Here is a 19,552-nt window from a genome sequence, read left to right as displayed (position 1 = left end):
CACCTCAGCCTCCCAAAGTGCTGGGACTACAGGCATGAGCCACCTCGCCTAGCCTGCCTGATTCTTAAAAGCCATATTCTGTGTCCTTCCTGTGTAGCACATGCAAGAGGTCTCCTGGGAACCTCTTCTTTCTCTGTTTTCCTTATCTCATCAGACTACCCAGATGTCCCCACAACCCTTGTACCTCCCCTTCTTGCCCAACAAGGACAGATCATACTCAAATCAAATTGGAGAGAGATGTATTTATACCAGTGGGGTTAAGGAGGAAGCAGTCCAGAAGGGACTTTGAGTACTGTGCAGTGTTCTCTTGAGAGTTGTAGTACAGTCCTGGGGTCAAGTCTCTCACTAATCTTTGCCTGGGAAGCCTTGGGCCTTTATTTATCCTCCCCTTGGCTTTGGGCTTTGAGGAAAGTTGGGGTTTCTCTGTTCCAAGCCCTTTTGAGTTTCTAGTTGCAGTCTGCCTTCACACAGAGTTGATGGGAAATATCAGTCGTAGATGTTGGTATGGGATTGAGCCTACAGCAAGAGGAAGAAGGGAACTCCAGTATAGAGTACACAAAGAGAAAGGGCAGGAAAGATACCAAAGGCTTACAAAACCAAGGGAAGGGAAGAAAAGAGAAAAAAGGTGGGAAATGAGGTCCCAGATCTGCTTGTTAGGAAGGATGAGGTAATTTTGTGCCTAGGAATGCACAATCCAAAGCTTGGTTTCACCACCTCCATTTGTTCTCTAGAGCAGCCTTCCAGGTGTTTCTCACTATCTAAAGCCAGCACACCAGGCCTTCCCATGAAGTGCCCAATTCAGGACTCATCCTCCTCCAGGCCTTCCCGGATGCAGATATACACAAAGATGGAAGCTGGTCGGAGGCTGATGCCATCTTTGGAGAGCAGGTGAATGTGGCGATAACCTGGAAGGGCCAGGAGGACAGCATTAGGAAGGCAGCCAGAGTTGGGGTATTGGCCAGGGGTCACAGGGGCTGGCTCACCTTGTTGCATGCAGGTCCAAGGCAGGGTGTACTGACCAATAAAGTCATTTCGGGATTTCCAGTCATAATCCATTACCACAAAACGCAGCATGGCAAGTTCAGGCACCAGCACCCGGAAACATAGTGTCTGCCCCCAGTATGGATTAAAACCTGAGTTGGTAGAAAATGAAGAAAAAGACATGACAATCTTCTTGACTGGGTTGCTTTCACTGTGTTCTAATTTAATCTAGATGGCAATCAGCATTTTACAGGCAAGAAAAAAGGCTCAGAGTAAGCAAGTAATTTGCCCAGGTCACTGGAGCTTTTAAGTGAAGGGCCAGGATTCTTTGTACTGTTCCACACTGCCTCAAATGTGGGGCCATGCAATAACAGACTATACTTAATGGAAGGCAGATGAGAAGGAAAACTAATCATGCTCCCACCCCCACCTCCCCAGCACTGCCAGTTTCTCACCATTGTTGTCCACATAGTTGGTCTCCTGCCGTGCTGCGTCTAGACGGACACCAAAGATCTGCACTCTCACCAGTGGATCCACAATGGACCCTTCTTTGGTCTTGTCCACTTTGGGAAGTTGCTGACCACTGATCACCTGTAACCAGGGCTCTGGAACCTCACAAGTTCCTGCTCAGCCCAGCCCCACCCCACCCTACCCCCAACCCCAGGGGAGGGGAAGCTTTTTGGTTTGTAAAACATCCTCCTTGGGTTTCTTCTAGTACTCTATCTGCAATTTGAAATGCATCCAAGGGCCAGGCGCAGTGGCTCACGCCTGTAATCCCATCATTTTGGGAGGCCAAGGTGGGTGGATCATTTGAAACCAGGAGTTCAAGATCAGCCTGGCCAACATGGTGAAACCCTCTCTCCACTGAAAATACAAAATTAGCCAGGCATGGTGGCAGGCACTGTAGTCCCAGCTACTCAGAAGACTCAGATGGAAGGATCATTTGAACCCAGGAGGTGGAGGTTGCAGTGAGCCAAGGTTATGCCACTGCACTCTAGCCTAGGCAGCAGAGAGAGACTGTCTTAGAATGAATGAATGAGGCCGGGCGCGGTGGCTCAAGCCTGTAATCCCAGCACTTTGGGAGGCCGAGGCGGGTGGATCACAAGGTCAACAGATCGAGACCATCCTTGTCAACATGGTGAAACCCCGTCTCTACTAAAAATACAAAAAATTAGCTGGGCATGGTGGCGCGTGCCTGTAATCCCAGCTACTCAGGAGGCTGAAGCAGGAGAATTGCCTGAACCCAGGAGGCGGAGGTTGTGGTGAGCCGAGATCGCGCCATTGCACTCCAGCCTGGATAACAAGAGCGAAACTCCGTCTCAAAAAAAAAAAAAAAAAAAGAATGAATGAATGAATAAATAAATGAATAAATGTTAAAAATGCATCCAGGTAGAAATTTAACAGTTTGAAAGTAGGCATGCTAATGATAGCAGCCTCTTTTTTTTTTTTCTCCAAAGAGACATGGTCACAGGCCAGGGACAGTGGCTCACACCTGTAATCCCAGCACTTTGGGAGGCCAAGGCAGGCAGATCATGTGATCAGGAGTTTAAGACCAGCCTGACCAACATGGTGAAGCCTCATCTCTACTAAAAATACAAAAATAGGCCAGGCGCGGTGGCTCACACCTGTAATCCCAGCACTTTGGGAGGCCGAGGCAGGTGGATCACGAGGTCAAGAGATCGAGACCATCCTGGTCAGCATGGTGAAACTCTGTCTCTACTAAAAATACAAAAAATTAGCTGGGCACAGTGGCTCGTGCCTGTAATCCCAGCTACAGGCACATCCCAGGAGGCTGAGGCAGGAGAATTGCCTGAGGCAGGAGGCGGAGGCTGCAGTGAGCCTAGATCGCGCCATTGCACTCCAGCCTGGGTAGCAAGAGCGAAACTCTGTCTCAAAAAAAGTAAAATACAAAAAATTAGCTGGGCATGTTGGCGCATGCCTGTAATCCCAGCTACTCGGGAAGTTGAGGCAGGAGAATTGCTTGAAACTGGGAGGCAGAGGTTGCAGTGAGCCAAGATCACACCACTGCACTCCAGCCTGGGTGACAGAGAAAAACTCTGTCTCGAAAAAAGAGAAGACACTATCTCACTCTTGCCCAAGATAAAATACAGTGGGGTGGTCATAGGTCACAGCAACCTGCAACTCCTTGGCTCAAGTGACCCTCCAGCCTTAGCCTCCTGAGTAGCCAGGACTGTAGTCATGTGCCACCATGTCAGACTAATTTTTAAATTTTTTGTAGAGACAAGGGTCTCACTGTTGCCCAGGCTGGTCTCAAGCTCCTGGGCTCAAGCAGTCCTCCTGCCTCAGCCTCCAATGTGCTAGGATTACAGGTGTAAGCTCTCGCTCCTAGCCAGAGCCTCTTTTATAGCACTTTCTATGCACCTGGAGTTGTAAGGACTTTATATTAACTGCTATACTCTTATAACCCTATAAAGTAGGTGGTAGTGTTACCCTCATTTTGCAGGTGAGCAGACTGAGGTATGGTGAGGTTAAGGAACTTGCCCAACACTACCAAATTAAGAAGTTGTGGTTCGAAGCTAGGCACTGTTAACAGGCTATCCAGCCTCTACATTCCTCTCAGGCCTAGCCACCTCTTCCCCCACTTCTATCCCAGTTATCTCAGTTTCTTCCCAACAGTTTCTTTCCACTGTACCTGGATTAATAGAGTCTGGGCCTTGAAAGGGCTGATGGGCCTCTCAGGGTCGAAGGAACTCTGGGTATCACGCAGGAAGTCTGGCTTCAGCACATAGCCGCAGCCACCATTCTGGCGGAAATGCCCGTCACAGATGTCCATTTCAAGCCCTGCAGTCTGCATATTCATGGCCACTGAGGGCCCCAGGAAAAAAGAAGAGAAAGATTCACCATGGAGGCCTTCTAGCCCCTCTTTCAGGGAGTTCAGAAGATGGGGTTATTGGGTATAAGGTGTCTGCTGGTAATACCTCCACTGATAGCATTACTCAGCCTGGCAATTTTCTTAAGCACTCCCCAACCCTACCATCACTAGAGAACGTATTTCCCACCTGCTCCTCCTCCACTCCCTCTTCCCAGTTCCTGCTGGACTGCTCACCCATCTGGCAGCCTGCATTCCAGAGTTCCTGGGGGTTATAGTTGGAAGAGTCTGTCCTCAGGCCACTGGGATACACACGGCTTAACTGCCAAGCGTTGTGCTGCACAAACTCATTGCCTGTAAAAGAGTATAGAGAGGGAAATGGAAGTGGGGTGGAATTTCCCACTTCCCTGGTCCCGGACACTACCTACTTACTTCACTCTTCTCTCCAGCAACTGAAGCTGGCTCCAGAAAGTTTCAGTGTGCCTGTCTACTCTGTTCCATCCACACCATCTTCCCCAGCCTTCCTCCCCCTAGAGCCTTGAGCCACCATTCATAACTCCTCTGCCCTTGCCTGCTCGGAGGAGTTTCTGAAGTCCTTCATCTCTCCTTAGCTACCCTGTCTCTTTTCTTGGGACCTACCTGCCAGTTTCTCAGGCCTGAACCTATCCATCCCACTTCCCTCCCCATCCTCCATTTTGGTCCTGACCAGCCTCCTTGATGAGGCGCTTGGCCTTGGTTTCGGAGAAAGATGATATCTCATAGAAGTGGTAGTGCTCTTTTGAATGTGTGAAGCTGCGGAATGAGACAGACTTCAAGTAGATAACCAGGGAAGAGAGAGCTGGACACAAGATGAGCTTGGATTTCTGGAAATAAGATGGAAAAGATGAAATTGAACCCTTAGCAGTCTGAGAGAAGAAGCTAATAGCCATCCAACCTAAGCCTCTGCCCACTGCCTCCCCACTATATTCTCCCTCCTGCCTCACCTGCTGGGACAAGAGAAGGGACTCAGGCTTGGAAATAGTAGCCTGGGCCGTAATCTGACAACAGACAGATGGACAAAACAGCGGGCACGTCACAACCTGGGGGTGGGAATGGGAATAAAGGCAGTCTACATGTACTGCTGGGATCAGCGTCAGCCTCTGGACTTGTGTTTGCTCTATGGTATATCCTGGGTAACAGGTTTTTAATTTATTATTAGTTTTAAACAGAGAAGCATCATTCTCCCTCCTCTCTTTTAAAACAAAGGAACAATAATCTTTGGTCAAAATGTACATGAATCCAGACAGATGTGTCAAGGTATGCAAATCGTCATGGAAGTCACACCTGGAAGGACGTGAGGGTCCCAGAGTAATATCTTTGGATTTGTCTCCTGAATTCCCATTTCCATCCCTGGACATGGCAGCAGGTTAGACACCACAGCCCCAGAAGGAATAGGATAAGCTAGGAGTCAGTCAGCTGAGTGAGCCACGCAAGTGCACAAGAGAGAGAAAGGCAGACTTCAAACGGGGATCTTGGAGGCCCCACCAATGGCATCCCTTCTCTCTGCCTCCCTTCCCCATAGGGAGATGGACCACCTAGGACAGCCTTCTCAGAGCCTTCACCTTCCCCACCTCAAAGCACTCTCCTTCCTATTCCTCTGGCTACTGCTGGCCCTTCCTAACACCTTTTCCAAGAAGCTTTCTCTAACTATGCCCAATAATGTTACACATACAGACACACAGACCCTCATCCCTGGTTTTTAAACTGGCCTTTAAGAAGACTGAGAAGCGGCCAGGCACAGTGTTTCATGCCTGTAATCCCAGCACTTTGGGAGTCCAAGGTGGGTGGATCACAAGATCAGGTCAAGACCAGCCTGGCCAAGATGGTGAAACCCCATGTCTACTAAAAGTACAAAAAAAATTAGCTTGGCATAGTGGCAGGCACCTGTAATCCCAGCTACTCGAGAGGCTGACGCAGGAAAATCACTTGAACCTGGGGGCTAAAGGTTGCAGTGAGCTGAGATGGTGCCACTGCACTCCAGCCTGGGTGACAGAATGAGATTCCATCTCAAAAAAAAAAAGAATGAGAGTACAAAAAGTGCCTCAGGAGTCACTGGGACACCCAGGAGAGAGCTAAGTGGGTACTTCAATTAGGATAGTTCTGCATTTATCCATTTTGTATAAGATTTCATTAAAAAAAATTATGGCCCAAAAAAGTTGGAAAGCCACTGCAATATACCTGTATATGGCAATATAGAATACACAGTGATGCCATGTATGCATTCTTACATCTCCTTCATTGGGAGGAAGGGTCATTGCTCCTTGGCCCTGCACCTTGCCTGGCTCTAATCTCTTCACAAACAGGCCCTCAGCTTGTGCAAGTTGACTAAATGCCACAGCAGAAAGACCACTCCTGGCTTACCTTCTTTTTGTCCTTACTCTGAAGGTTCTGCTCCTGGGGCTCAGGCTCAAACTGGGACTCCAGCGCCAATTCTGACTCCTGTTCACCCTCCAGCTCAGGTTCTGGTTCCTCTTCCTCATACTCCAGGTCTTCCTCAAATGTTAACTTCTTCCCCTTCACCAGGATCTTCCTCCGAAGCTCCTAGGGGACAAAAATGAAGGGGCCTGTCTACCTGTCTGCTTTAGGGTCCTCCTGGGAATCATGCTGGTCTCATTGTTCTCAAAGGCAGAAGAAGTAAGTGAGTGGTCGCAGTTCCCAAGGGAAGATATCAACTCATTGATAAATACAATTGGAATTCCCATATTGTTAAGCAAACTTTTAACATCTCTATCCATATGGAAAATAATATATATGATCTCCTACCACATATTTGACACACCACTTCTTATAGATTAGAGATTTACATTGTCAGTATAAAGAACCTAAGAATATGAGAAGAAAATAAAGAATTGGGCCAGGCGCGGTGGCTCACGCCTGTAATCCCAGCACTTTGGGAGGCTGAGGCGGGTGGATCACGAGGTCAAGAGATCGAGACCATCCTGGTCAGCATGGTGAAACCCCGTCTCTACTAAAAATACAAAAAGTTAGCTGGGCATGGTGGCGCGTGCCTGTAGTCCCAGCTACTCGGGAGGCTGAGGCATGAGAATTGCCTGAACCCGGGAGGCAGAGGTTGCGGTGAGCCGAGATCACGCCATTGCACTCCAGCCTGGGTTACAAGAGCGAAACTCCATCTCAAAAAAAAAAGAAAGAAAAAGAAAAAAGAAAATAAAGAATCTTTTTGAATAATCTTATTGTGGGAAAGCCTTTAGAAAGATGACTTAATGCCAGGCGCAGTGGCTCACACCTGTAATCCCAGCACTTTGGGAGGCTAAGGTGGGCAGATCACAAGGTCAGGAGTTCAAGACCAGCCTGACCAACATGGTGAAAACTCATCTCTACTAAACATACAAAAACTAGCTGGGCATGGTGGTATGCACCTGTAATCCCAGCTACTCCAGAGGATGAGGCAGGAGAATCACTTGAACCCAAGAGATGGAGGTTGCAGTGAGCCAAAACTGTGCCACTGCACTCCAGCCTGGGTAACAGAGCAAGACTACATCTCAAAAAAAAAAAAAAGAAAGAAAGAAAAAGAAACATAACTTGAAAACTCAGGGCTGGCTGCGGTGGCTCACGCCTGTCATCCCAACACTTTGGGAGGCCAAGGAGGGTGGATCACTTGAGGTCAAGGGTTCGAGACCAGCCTGGCTAACATGATGAAACCTCGTATCTACTAAAATACAAAAGTTAGCCAGGTGTGGTGGTGCATGCCTATGATTCCAGCAACTTGGGAGGCTGAGGTAGGAGAATCGCTTGAACCCGGGAGGGGGAAGTTGCAGTGAGCTGAGATTGCGCCATTGCACTCCAGCCTAGGTGACAAGAGTGAAACTCCATCTCAAAAAAAAAAATTTATTGATAACTGGTTGTTATGGGAGAGGTTGGGATTATGATGGGAGGGGAGCTTTCCCTTTATATTGTTTGTATAGTCCACAACTATGAGCTACCAGGAAAAAAAATCAAGATCTTCCATTGAGAAAAGAAATAACATAAATTGTTGATTTAAAACATAGAGAACTATAAATAGAATTCTGTGTTCAATTAGATTTTTTTTAAGTTAAAGTTGTCTCCAAGGATCCAAGGACATTAAAGAGCAAGATGGGCCATCCGAGGATAGAAAGAAGGGAACAGAGGGGCATAGAGGAAGGAGCCCAGGTGGAGGAATACAGAAGTCACAGCACAGCCGGGGCTGGAGGAACAGTGTCCCTACCTCAGGTGAGGGAAGCTGACTGGGTAGCACCCCATCCATGGTGGTGCTCAACAGCTGCTCCCCCAGGATCTCAGTCAGATGGCGGACCATGGTCTGCTGCTGCTCCCAGCTGCAGTGGGTCTCCAGGGACAAGACGACTGGGTAGTCTGATGTCTGGTGGTGAGGGAAGGGAATGGTGGATTCAGAGTTCTTTTTTCTTTTTTGTTAAAGACAGGGTTTCACCATTTTGGTCAGGCTGGTCTTGAACTCCCGACCTCACGTGATCCACCCGCCTTGGCCTCCAAAGTGCTTGGATTATAGGCGTGAGCCACCACACCCGGCCGGGATTCAGAGTTCTAAAACACTGCAACCCACTTCTCCAAGTACCCGCTTCCTAGGCCTCCCTACTTACTGGCTCAAATGGGTACCCTGATTGCTAAACTCAAACTCCATCACAGGATTCAGTGAGATCTTGCTGGGTCTGACACCCACACCCGGGACACTGTCCACATCTACAGACATTTTCACATCTTGGGATCCCAAATCTCATGCCTGTGCTCAGTCTGACCCAGGCCCTTCTGGGACCTTTGAGTTTTCAGGCTCTGAGTGGGAAGGCTGGGCCACATTCCCTGGTTATGTGTTCACATTGTACTCTCATGCTTTCATTCTCCAGATTCCTGTTCAGCCCTACTCACCACTATCTCTGTGTCTCCTATCCACCCTCTTCCAGAAGGGTAATAGAACTTGTTAGAAGTAATAGTTTCTAACCATAAGTAATTACCTCCATAACTACTAATTATTAGTAACATGTTCAGCACTTATTCATAATCAGCCTTTAATATTTGGCTGACGACTTACAGTTAAATCCTCTTTTGATGGAACTTCCCCTACACTCCTCCACCCTCCCCAGACCCAGAGCTGGTCGCTCTTCCCTCAATCCTTCTGGCCTCATTGGTGTCCGCATCCTGGGGCTACTACCTGAAAAGCATACTGTGCTACTGTGGTCACGACATCTTTGAACAGGATGCGGGAGGTCAGGGTGTGTCCGTGGTAAACGACAGGTTCCCCATTAGGTCCATCCCATACATCCACCTCTACGCAGCGGCACCCCCGCTTCAGGGCCCTGAAAGAACCCCCCACCCCAGAAATAGGAGAGGTCAATATCTGATCTACCTAGGGACTCTCTCCCCACTCTGGAGAGAACAGTGCTCACCAGCACTTACCCATCCAGACCCCTTCAAGCTACATCTGCATAGTGCCTTCTCTGTCCACGGGACACTGCTGCAAGCTCACGCCGATCTCCACCCATACTTCAGCCCACCTGACTCACAGTCCTTCCATAGCAACCCATCACACATTGCCTCATGTTGCTTCTGGTGTTCTGATTTTACTTACTTATATTTATTTATTTGAGACAGAGTCTTGCTCTGTTGCCTAGGTTGGAGTGCAGTGGCGCAGTCTCGGCTCACTGCAACCTCCACCTCCCAGGCTCAAGAGATTCTCTTGCCTTAGCCTCCCGAGTAGCTGGTACTACAGGTGCACACCACCACACCTGGCTAATTTTTTTGTGTCTTAGTAGAGACAGAGTTTCACCATGTTGCCCAGGCTGGTCTTGAACTCCTGAGCTCAGGCAATCCTCCCGCCTTGGCCTCCCAAAGTGCTGGGATTACAGGCGTGAGCCACCATGCCTGGCCAAGATAGAGTCTTAATCTGTCACCCAGGCTAGAGTACAGTGGTGCGATCATGGCTCACTGCAGCCTTGACCTCCCAGGCTCAAGCAATCCTCCCATCTCAGCCTCCCAAGTAGCTGGGACTACAGGCACACATCACCACACCTAGCTAAGTTTTGTATTCTTTGTAGAGCCGGAGTCTCACTATGTTGCCCAGCCTGATCTTGAATTCCTGGGCTCAAGTGATCTCCCCACCTCGGCCTTCCAAAATGCTGGAATTACAGGCATAAGCCACCATGTCCGATTTCTATACAACACCTTGGTTATTCAAACTCTCAGTAAATTTACACCTTAATTTCTCAGCTAGACTTCCTAAGGTGGAAACTATATGTTCCACTCATCTTTGTGTTTCTTGAAGCTACTAGTTCAGTAGCTGGCAATACAAAGATATCTTGACTATTCAATCTAATCCATGATTAGTCACAATAAAAGCAGTTACTGTTCATTAGCTATTGACATATGGATTATTTCTTCACAACAACCCAGACAGAATAGGCACTGTTACCATTCCCATTTCATAGATGGAGAAATAGGGATGGAACTCCCTAGTAGAGGTTAAATACTTAGCCCCAGAGGCTGGACACGGTGACTCACACATGTAATCCCAGCACTTTGGGAGGCCAAGGTGGGCGGATCACGAGGTCAAAAGATCAAAATATAAAAAATTAGCTGGGTGTGGTGGTGGGAGCCTGTAGTCCTAGCTACTAGGGAGGCTGGGGCAAGAGAATCGCTTGAACCTGGGAGGCAGAGGTTGCAGTGGGCCGAGATTGCACCACTGTACTCCATCCCAGAAAACATAGCAAGACTTGGTCTCAAAAAATTAAAAAAATATAGCCCCAGAGTACCAAGTGAGGGAGCTAGGATATGACTTTAGATGGTCTCACTCCAGAACTTATATTTTAAACTCCTATTCTCTATTGCCTTCCATTTAACAATTTATTTATTTGTTCAATATAAGTCTGTCAGGGCCTCTGAGTTCCAGAGTTTCATAGCTTGTGAAAGAGAAGTTTCATTTGCCCATAGAGTTTCATTACCATTCTCCCACCAGTCCTTAATATCTCCTCCAAGTGTCCCAAGTATCCAGGGCTCCTCAGCCCCTAAACCCCACAACACTGTCCCAATCTCTGAGACACTGACAGCTCCCCTCACTTTCCTACATGGTCCCTCTCATGAGTTGGACCCCTTCTCTACCACCACTGCACCGTATGTATCCCTCGACGCTGCTCTGGCCACAAAGCTGGTCCCCCACTAGGTAGGTGTTGTGAGAGGAGCAGATGAAGTAGTGGTTCAGGGGTTGAGTCATATCCTGATAGATGGGGAGGCAGGCTGGGTTGAAGATATCTCCATCCTTAGAGCAGAGGTAGCTGAGGAAGCCATCCATGCTCAGCACATGCCGCAGTTTGCCTGGAGTGTGGATAGGGGAACACTAGAGTGAGAAGCTCTGAATGGGAACATCCCAGCCCATCCTTCATCCCACTCCATCCAGAGTCCTGCCTTTCAGATGGCACCCATTCCTGGCCTTTAGATCCCAAACCTGCCCCACCTAGTGTGTATCATTTCTTTCTTTCTTTTTTTTTTTAAGACAGGGTTTCACCATGTTGGTCAGGCTGGTCTTGAACTCCTGACCTCAGGTGATCCGCCCACCTTGGCCTCCAAAGTGCTTGGATTACAGGCGTGAGCCACCATGCCCAGCCGAAGTAAATGTCTTTTTCAAAAGTTTTTGGGGGTCTTTTTTATGTTACAGTTAAGGAGAAAAATGTTTTATTCTGCAGTGTCATATATAGTAGCCTTTAGCCACATGTGGCTACTGAGCACTTGAAATGGGTTTGTGTAACTGAGGAACTGAATTTTAAATTTTATTAGATTTTAGTTCATTTAAATTTAAATAGCCAAATGGAGCTCCTAGTTACTATAATGGACAACATCCAAAAGGCTAATTTTTTTTTTTTTTTTGAGATGGACTTTCACCATTGTTGCCCAGGCTGGAGTGCAATAGTGTGATCTCGGCTCACTGCAACCTCTGCTTCTCAGGTTCAAGCAATTCTGTCCCAGCCTCCTGAGTAGCTGAGATTACAGGCATGTGCCACCACACTCGGCTAATTTTGTTTATTTTTATTTTTTAGAGCTGGGGTTTCACCATGTTGGTCAGGCTGTTCTCAAACTCCTAACCTCATGATCTGCCCACCCCGGCCTCCCAGAGGGCTGGGATTACAGGCATGAGGCACTGTGTGGCTCCAAAGGACTAATTTTATAGATGGGGAAACTGAGGCCCAGAAAATCAAAGTCAAAGACTTAGTGACATGGCCAAGCTACCTCTTGGGCTGTATACCTGTGACTAATTATGGCCTGAGGGTTTCTTCTTACTCTTTGTTCTTGTATGATGTTCTGAGGCACATTTTTCAACATTCTTTTAGACTACACTTCCGTTGAGGAATGGGCCCTGTTACTCTCCATAGCTCTCACCCATCTTAGTATGGGTTTTATACAACAATAGCAACTAATAGTTATCAAGCACTCACTCTATGCCCAGGGCATTACATGCAGCATCTCACTAATGTTCTCCCTAACATGATGAAGTAGATGTAATATAATTTGCCGTGAGAGTTTAAGTAACTTGTTCCAGGTCTAGTAATTAGTAAGTGTAGAAGCTGGGATTTGAACCCAGGCAGCCAGGTGTCAGAGCCATGCCCTGCACCACTAGAATGTGTGGTCTTACTGAGAATAAGGTTGCTACAAGGACGCTCACCTGTTAGGTGAAACAACCTCACTCTCATGCCCAGCTTCCTTGCTCCAGGTTTCACAAGACCTGGAGATGGTGAAGAATGACAGGAAGTTGGGTAGGAAGTTTCTTTCTTTTTTTTTTTTTTTTTGATACCGAGTCTCACTCTGTCACCCAGGCTAAATGCAGTGGCACAATCACAGCTCCCTGAAGCTGGGACCTCCGGGCTCAAGCAATCCTCTCACTTCAGCCTCTCAATTAGCTGGGTCTGCAGGAATGTACCACCACACCTGGTTAATTTTTTTTTTAAGGTATGGGGTCTCACTATGTTGCCCAGGCTGGTCTTGAACTCCTGGACTCAAGCTGTACTCCTGCCTCAGCCTCCCAAAGTGCTGATATTACAGGCATGAGCTACCACACCTAGTGGAAATTTCATTCTTTTTGTTTGTTTTTGAGACAGAGTCTTGCTCTGTCACCCAGGCTGGAGTGCTGTGGCTCAATTTTCACTCACTGCAACTTCTGCCTCCTGGTTCAAGCGATTCTCCTGCCTCAGCCTCTCGAGCTCAAATTACAGATGCCCACCACCATACCCGGCTAATTTTTGTATTTTTAGTAGAGACAGTTTCACCATGTTGGCCAGGCTGGTCTCGAACTCCTGACCTCAAGTGATCTGCCCACCTCAGCCTCCCAAAATGCTGGGATTACAGACACGAGTCACTGTGCCCGGCCAGGAAGTTTCCTTCTTGACCATAACAACTCAAATCACTCAGATACATTTGCAGTTGCCAGACACTTTTCATGTGCATTATTTCATTTGATCACCAATTATTTTACAAAGGAGGAAACTGAGTTAGTTAGCTTAAGTGACTTGCCCACAGTTATGCAGTTAATAAGGAGCACAGTGGAGACGTGAGTCCGAGGTTTTTGGACTGATACTACACTCTGTGGCCGGAGTATAGTATCTGATTGTCAAGTGCAAGGGAAGGAAACACTAAGAGGGATGGGGGTTGAAAGAAATGTAACTGATGTTTACTGGATTCTGCACTGGGAACAGAAGATCCTATTTCTCTTTCTTTCCTTCCTTCCTTCCTTCCTTCCTACCCTCCTTCCTTCTTTCCTTTTTTTTTTGAGACGGAGTTTTGCTCTTGTTACCCAGGCTGGAGTGCAATGGCACATTCTCGGCTCTCTCTCTCTCTCTCTCTCTCTCTCTCTCTCTTTCTTTTTGGTGTTTTGAGAACAGTCTTGCTCTTTGAAGACCAGGAGGGTATATTTCAGCTGCACTTGTTAAAAGCTAAATAACTGGCCTCCTTATCATTCTTCCAGCCAGGGACTAACTGGCTTTCTGGCTCAGATGCTTAGAGACTCAAGAACCCCTTGGAGAATTGAAGATAACCAAGGAAGAGGCAGAGAGCCAAGATTTAAAGGAATAGCAAACAGGAACCATGAATGAACCAGAGGAAAAGGAATCATTTGCACTAGAGAAGAGGCCAAAGCAAGAGGATCAAGGGTTTCCGTTTCCACTGAGGGCAAAACTAGTATGAGGGAGAACTTGAAAATAAAGGGTATGAAATATGAGCATAGTGGAGGAATGGGGAGTCATGGAATCTTCCTCCTCTTAAGAGATCTAGCACCTCAGAGGAAACCCGTCTTGTCTGACTGAACTAGGAATGCCTGCTCTCCTTTAGGAGGCGTGGTTAAATGAGATGATTGGGCAGGGGTCAGGATAGGGGTAGACTCAACCTTAACTTTCTCTCAGTTAAGCAGATGACTGCTTGTCTCTGGACCTTGTAATCATGCCCCTCTCTCTAACCCCTACATTTGGTGCCTCCCCACCTGATTCCTCTTACCACTGTCTGAAGGTTCATAGCGGTCAATGAGTTCCAGAGCAAGGTCAGAGGTGCAGTCTCTTTCCTTCTGCTCCTCTCGGAGGAAATCCAAAAATTCCAGCAGAGTCAGCTTCTGCCCATCAGCTGAAAAACTTTCAAATAGTTCCTGCACCTCAACACGTTTAGTCAATGCCTTATAGAACTGTACAAATTCTTCTCCTTCCAGAGACCCAGACTGCGACGTGTCTGCTTCCTGCAAGAGAGGGTTTAGGGGAGAGTGAATGAACCTTTTAATGGGAAATGTTATGACCTTTTTCTTTTAATTTAAAAATAAATGTTTTTAATTTTTATGGATACATAGTAGGTGTATATATTTATACGGTAAATTAGATGTTTTGATATAGGCATGCAATGTGAAATAAGCACAACTCCAAGAATGGAAAATGTTATGATTTTTTTTTTTAGACAAAGTCTCGCTCTGTTGCCAGGCTGGAGTGCAGTGGCGTGATCTTGGCTCACTGCAACCTCTGCCTCCCAAGTTCAAGCGATTCTCCTGCTTCAGCCTCCCGAGTAGCTGGGACTACAGGCACGTGCCACCGTGCCCAGCTAATTTTTGTATTTTTAGTAGAGACAGGGTTTTACCATGTTGGCCAGGATTGTCCCAGTCTCCTGCCCTTGTGATCCACCTGCCTCGGCCTCCCAAAGTGCTGGGATTACAGGTGTGAGCCACCATGCCTGGCTGGAAATATGATCTTGACTTGCACTGTAAGAGCAATCTTGGGCCGGGCGTGGTGGCTCAAGCCTGTAATCCCAGCACTTTGGGAGGCCGAGGAGGGTGGATCACGAGGTCAACAGATCGAGACCATCCTGGTCAACAAGGTGAAACCCCATCTCTACTAAAAATACAAAAATTAGCTGTGTATGGTGGTGTATGCCTGTAGTCCCAACTACTCGGGAGGCTGAGGCAGGAAAATTGCCTGAACCCAGGAGGCAGAGGTTGCGGTGAGCTGAGATCATGCCATTGCACTCCAGTCTGGGTAACAACAGCGAAACGCCATCTCAAAAAAAAAAAAAAAAAATCTTACAGGCAGATAGATCCAAACATGTTTCCATAAAACTCCCATGGAACTAACATTTAGTATTCATAGAATAAATCACTTCCTAAGTAAGAGGCAAAATTTTAGCCATACCATTTGCTACTAAAGAAAATTTTCAACTAGAAATAGTTAAATCTCCCAAAGTCCCCTAAAAGATCAGAAGATCCCTCCTGCTATTTACTTACATTCCAGCTGGGGTTTTCCATTGTTCTAGGCACCTGTGAAATTCTAGCCATGAACAGAGAAGTCCTTGAGGTCCAACATAATAACATATTGTTATTTACCTTTCATTATGAATTATGACTTTTCAACAAGACTGAAAAGCAAGAATCACCCCTTACACTTCCCATTGAGCATAGGGCATTGAGCCTAGTACTCAGGGCACAGAGCAGAGATTTAACAATTGAGTGTTTCAGACTGGGGTCTGAGGACTTCTGGCCCAGTGAAAATGTGGCCTGGTTGGCTACTGAAAATTCTTCCCCGCAGACTCACCTGAAAAAGACTGAAGGCATATTCTTGGTCCATTTCCACATTCATTAGGTGCAGTAACCGCTGAACTTCTTGGAAAGTCATCTTACCATCCTGATTTTTGTCTCCACGCTGAAACCAGTCACTCAGCCATCCAGGTCTGAGTCAAGGCAAAAGCACTAATATATGTGTTTGTGTGTGCAGTTGTGTGTGCACGTTCATCCACTGATATCTCTCCCGTCTTTCCTGCCAGTTTCTCCCCAGTGCCAATCCATTCTCCACACAGCTTCTAGAATAACCTCTCCAGAGCACCAATCTGTCTTGTCACTGTATGACTCAGGCACCTGCAGGGACCTCCCTGTTGCCTGCAGAAAGAAATCCATATTCTGGCCAGGCACAATGGCTCACGCCTGAAAACCCAGCACTGTGGAATACCAAGGTGGGTGGATCACCTGAGATCAGGAGTTTCAAGATCAGCCTGGCCAACATGGCGAAATCCCATCCATACTAAAAATACAAAAAATTAGCTGGGTATGGTGGCACACACCTGTTGTAGTCCAGCTGCTAGGGAGGCTGAGACATAAGAATTGCTTGAACCAGGGAGGCAGAGGTTGCATGGAGCAGAGATTGCGCCACTGCATTCCAGCCTGGGTGATGGAGTGAGATTCTGTCTCAAAAAAAAAATTCCTTTGAATATCTGCAGTAATCTAAGTACCATAATACTTCTACGGCACTTAAATTATTTACACAGGCTGGGCACAGAGGCTCATGCCTATAATCTCAGCACTTTGGGAGGCTAAGGAGGATCATTTGAACCCAGGAGTTCGAGACCAGTCTTTGCAATATTGTAAGACCCTGTTTCTATTTAAAAATATATATATTATTATTATTATTTTGTTTTTGAGATGGAATCTCACTCTGTCCTCCAGGCTAGAGTGAAGTGGCAGGATCTCAGCTCACTGTAACGTCTGCCTCCCAGGTTTAAGCAATTCTCCTCCCTCAGCCTCCCAAGTAGCTGGGATTACACGTGTGCACCACCACATCCAGCTAATTTGGGTTTTGTTTGTCTGTTTTTTTGAGACGAAGTCTCACCCTGTTGCCCAAGCTGGAGTGCAGTGGTGTGATCTTGGCATACTGCAACCTCCACCTCCTGAGTTCAAGCAATTCTACTGCCTCAGCCTCCTGAGAAGCTGGGATTACACCATGCCAGACTAATTTTTGTATTTTCAGTAGAGATGGGGTTTCACTATGTTGGCCAGGCTGGTCTTGAACTCCTGACCTCGTGATCTGCCCGCCTTGGCCTCCCAAAGTGCTGGGATTGCAGGAGTGAGCTACCGCACCTGGCTAATTTTGGTATTTTTTTTTTTAGTAGAGATGGGGTTTCACCATGTTGGGCAGGCTGGTTTCAAACTCCTCACCTCAAGTGATCTGCCTGCCTTGGCCTCCCAAAGTGCTGGGATTACAGGTGTGAGTCACTGTGCCTGGCCAAAAAAAATTATTTACACAATTCCATCCTCTTCACTAACTGAAGCAATATATGAGTCTCCTTAATCACTGTACCCCTATAGTCTGGCATAGTGCCTGATACATTCTGGTTAACAGGTGGTGAATGAATGAATAAATGAATGAAATGGCATACAATCTAGGACACTTGAAGTGAGTCTGTATCACTGAGCCTTCTAAGGGGTTGTTTCCCACCTATATGCTATTTAATGTCACTGTGATCTTCTGTGCAGCTCTTAGGAGCAGCATCTTATTTGCTCCTCTGCCTCTCACTGTCTCTTCCTCCAATCCTGGGGGTCTTGACTCATGCCTGGCTTTGTCATCCCTGGCTTCCATTCCTCCCTCAGTAGTCTCAGTCTCACATTGGCCTGAGCTGTCCCCGCCCATACCATCTAGACCCTTGGGCCTCCCTAGTCCTGCACCCCTTCTCACCTTTCCTAGACCTATTGCATCTGGCTCCTTCAGGGATAGAGTGATCCCCCACCCCCAACACTGACTCCATCCTGCCGATACTGGTCCAGGCGCTCCTGATGGTCCATGCTGGTGACAAGATCCACCAATAGCTGGAGCCCTCGCATCCATATCTGGGCCTCCTCAACACTGTTGGCCACCAGGTCCAGGTTGGAGGCACGGCCATGGAAGACAACGGTGAAGCCCTGCTCCAGGGGGAGGTCCTCTGCCAGGCTACGCAGCAACTCAGAATCATGCCCGTTACGTATTGTATCCACGTCAGAGATTGAAACTGCCAGAGAAGAAGCAGGTGGAGGCATTGAGGAAGGGAGTCAAGCAAATAGCAGGGGCTAAGGGTGAAAGACCAGCACCCCCTTCTCCCTAACACTATAGAAAGGAACCCCAGCCTCTGCAGGCTGAATCCCAAAAAGCATTAGTACAGAGATGCCCCAGGGATTCAGGAGTCCACATGAATCACTGATGTTTTCAAAGGCAGCACAGCAAAGAGCCTGTGCTGGAAGTGGCAAGACATGGCTTCTAGCCACAAGCTGGCAGTATGACATAAACCAAAATGACTTAACTACTCAGTGTCCTCATCTGAAATAATGGATAGTCCCCTTCCATAGGCAGCCCCAATGGTGATCACAGGAGGACTGGTGTGGATGACAAATGGAAACACATTTGAAAGGCAGAAGCAGTTCTACTAAAGCATTATATGCCCAAGTCCAGTTCTCCCCTTCCAGGTTTGAGAGCTTCCTCTTCCCAGATGCCTACGAGGGAACCAGAGAAATTCTTTCACCCCCTTACCTCAGCTGGGGGTGATACGGATTGTGGGCAATTTAATTATGTCTCTAAAACAGACTCTCTTAGATGCGTCCTGTGATCCAATTATGTCCTGTCATCATAAAGAGTTTGGTCAATAAGTGCACACTGTTATGATTTTTTACGTTTTGTTTTCTGAGACAGAATTTCCCTCTTGTCACCCAGGCTGGAGTGCAATGGCACAATCTCAGCTCACTGCAACCTCTGCCTCCTGGGTTCAGGTGAGTCTCCTGCCTCAGCCTTCTGAGTAGCTGACACTACAGGTGCCCGCCACCACACCCGGCTAATTTTTGTATTTTTAGTAGAGACGGGGTTTCACCATGTTGGCCAGGCAGGTCTCAAACTCCTGACCTCAGGTGATCCACCCGCCTTGGCCTCCCAAACTGCTGGGATTATAGGTGTGAGCCACCACACTCGGCCACATTTTTTATATTTAAAAATATTTATCATAATGGCTAACATTTATTAAATACATCCTGGTTTTACATCCCATACTAAGTCTTTTACACATTAACTCATTGAGTCCTTGTAACCTACTAAGCAGGTACCGTTTAATCCCCATTTTACAGATGAGGAAACTAAAGCTTGATTTATGTATGTATGTATGTCTGTATGTATTTTTTTAGAGACAGGGTCTTGCTCCCCAGGCAGGAGTGCAGTGGTGTGATCACAGCTCACTGCAGTCTCATCCTCCTGGGCTCAAGGGATCCTCCCATCTTAGCCTCCCAAATAGCTGAGACCACAGGCATACAGCACCACACCCAGCTAATTTTTTATTTTTATTTTTTGTCGAGACAGGGTCTCCCTATGCTGTCCAGGTTGGTCTTGAACTTCTGGTCTCAAGCAATCCTCTTGCCTCAACCTTTCAAATTGCTGGGATTACAGGCATTGAGCCATCATGCCC

The 19,552-nt window shown here is 47.3% G+C and overlaps 1 protein-coding gene across 13 annotated transcripts in view; it reads right to left on the bottom strand.

The window, feature by feature from the left end:
* Window positions 1-222: 222 nt before the first annotated feature.
* PLCD4 (phospholipase C delta 4) overlaps window positions 223-19,552 on the bottom strand; it is a 25,715-nt gene continuing 6,385 nt past the window's right edge. For 9 of the 13 annotated variants that reach the window (XM_035305690.3, XM_035305700.3, XM_035305689.3 and 6 more), the window contains 13 exons: window positions 17,890-18,118; window positions 15,898-16,027; window positions 14,330-14,561; window positions 10,966-11,167; window positions 9,012-9,156; window positions 8,055-8,207; window positions 6,212-6,391; window positions 4,795-4,890; window positions 4,518-4,674; window positions 4,049-4,165; window positions 3,635-3,807; window positions 1,437-1,572; window positions 223-1,133 (listed from right to left, as the gene is read on the bottom strand). In XM_035305690.3, coding sequence (XP_035161581.1) covers window positions 799-1,133; window positions 1,437-1,572; window positions 3,635-3,807; window positions 4,049-4,165; window positions 4,518-4,674; window positions 4,795-4,890; window positions 6,212-6,391; window positions 8,055-8,207; window positions 9,012-9,156; window positions 10,966-11,167; window positions 14,330-14,561; window positions 15,898-16,027; window positions 17,890-18,118 — 2,285 coding nt within the window. In that variant the 3' untranslated portion in view covers window positions 223-798. Of the gene's footprint in view, window positions 1,134-1,436; window positions 1,573-3,634; window positions 3,808-4,048; window positions 4,166-4,517; window positions 4,675-4,794; window positions 4,891-6,211; window positions 6,392-8,054; window positions 8,208-9,011; window positions 9,157-10,965; window positions 11,168-14,329; window positions 14,562-15,897; window positions 16,028-17,889; window positions 18,119-18,407; window positions 18,597-19,552 lie in introns of all 13 variants that reach the window. The other 4 variants (XM_078328560.1, XM_035305696.3, XM_035305701.3 and 1 more) reach the window with 4 other exon arrangements.

Source organism: Callithrix jacchus, chromosome 6 (genome assembly GCF_049354715.1).
Source record: "Callithrix jacchus isolate 240 chromosome 6, calJac240_pri, whole genome shotgun sequence".
NCBI lineage: Eukaryota > Metazoa > Chordata > Mammalia > Primates > Cebidae > Callithrix > Callithrix jacchus.
The sequence above is the reverse complement of the archived record's forward strand: the minus strand, read 5'-3'. Positions and strand labels throughout refer to the sequence as shown.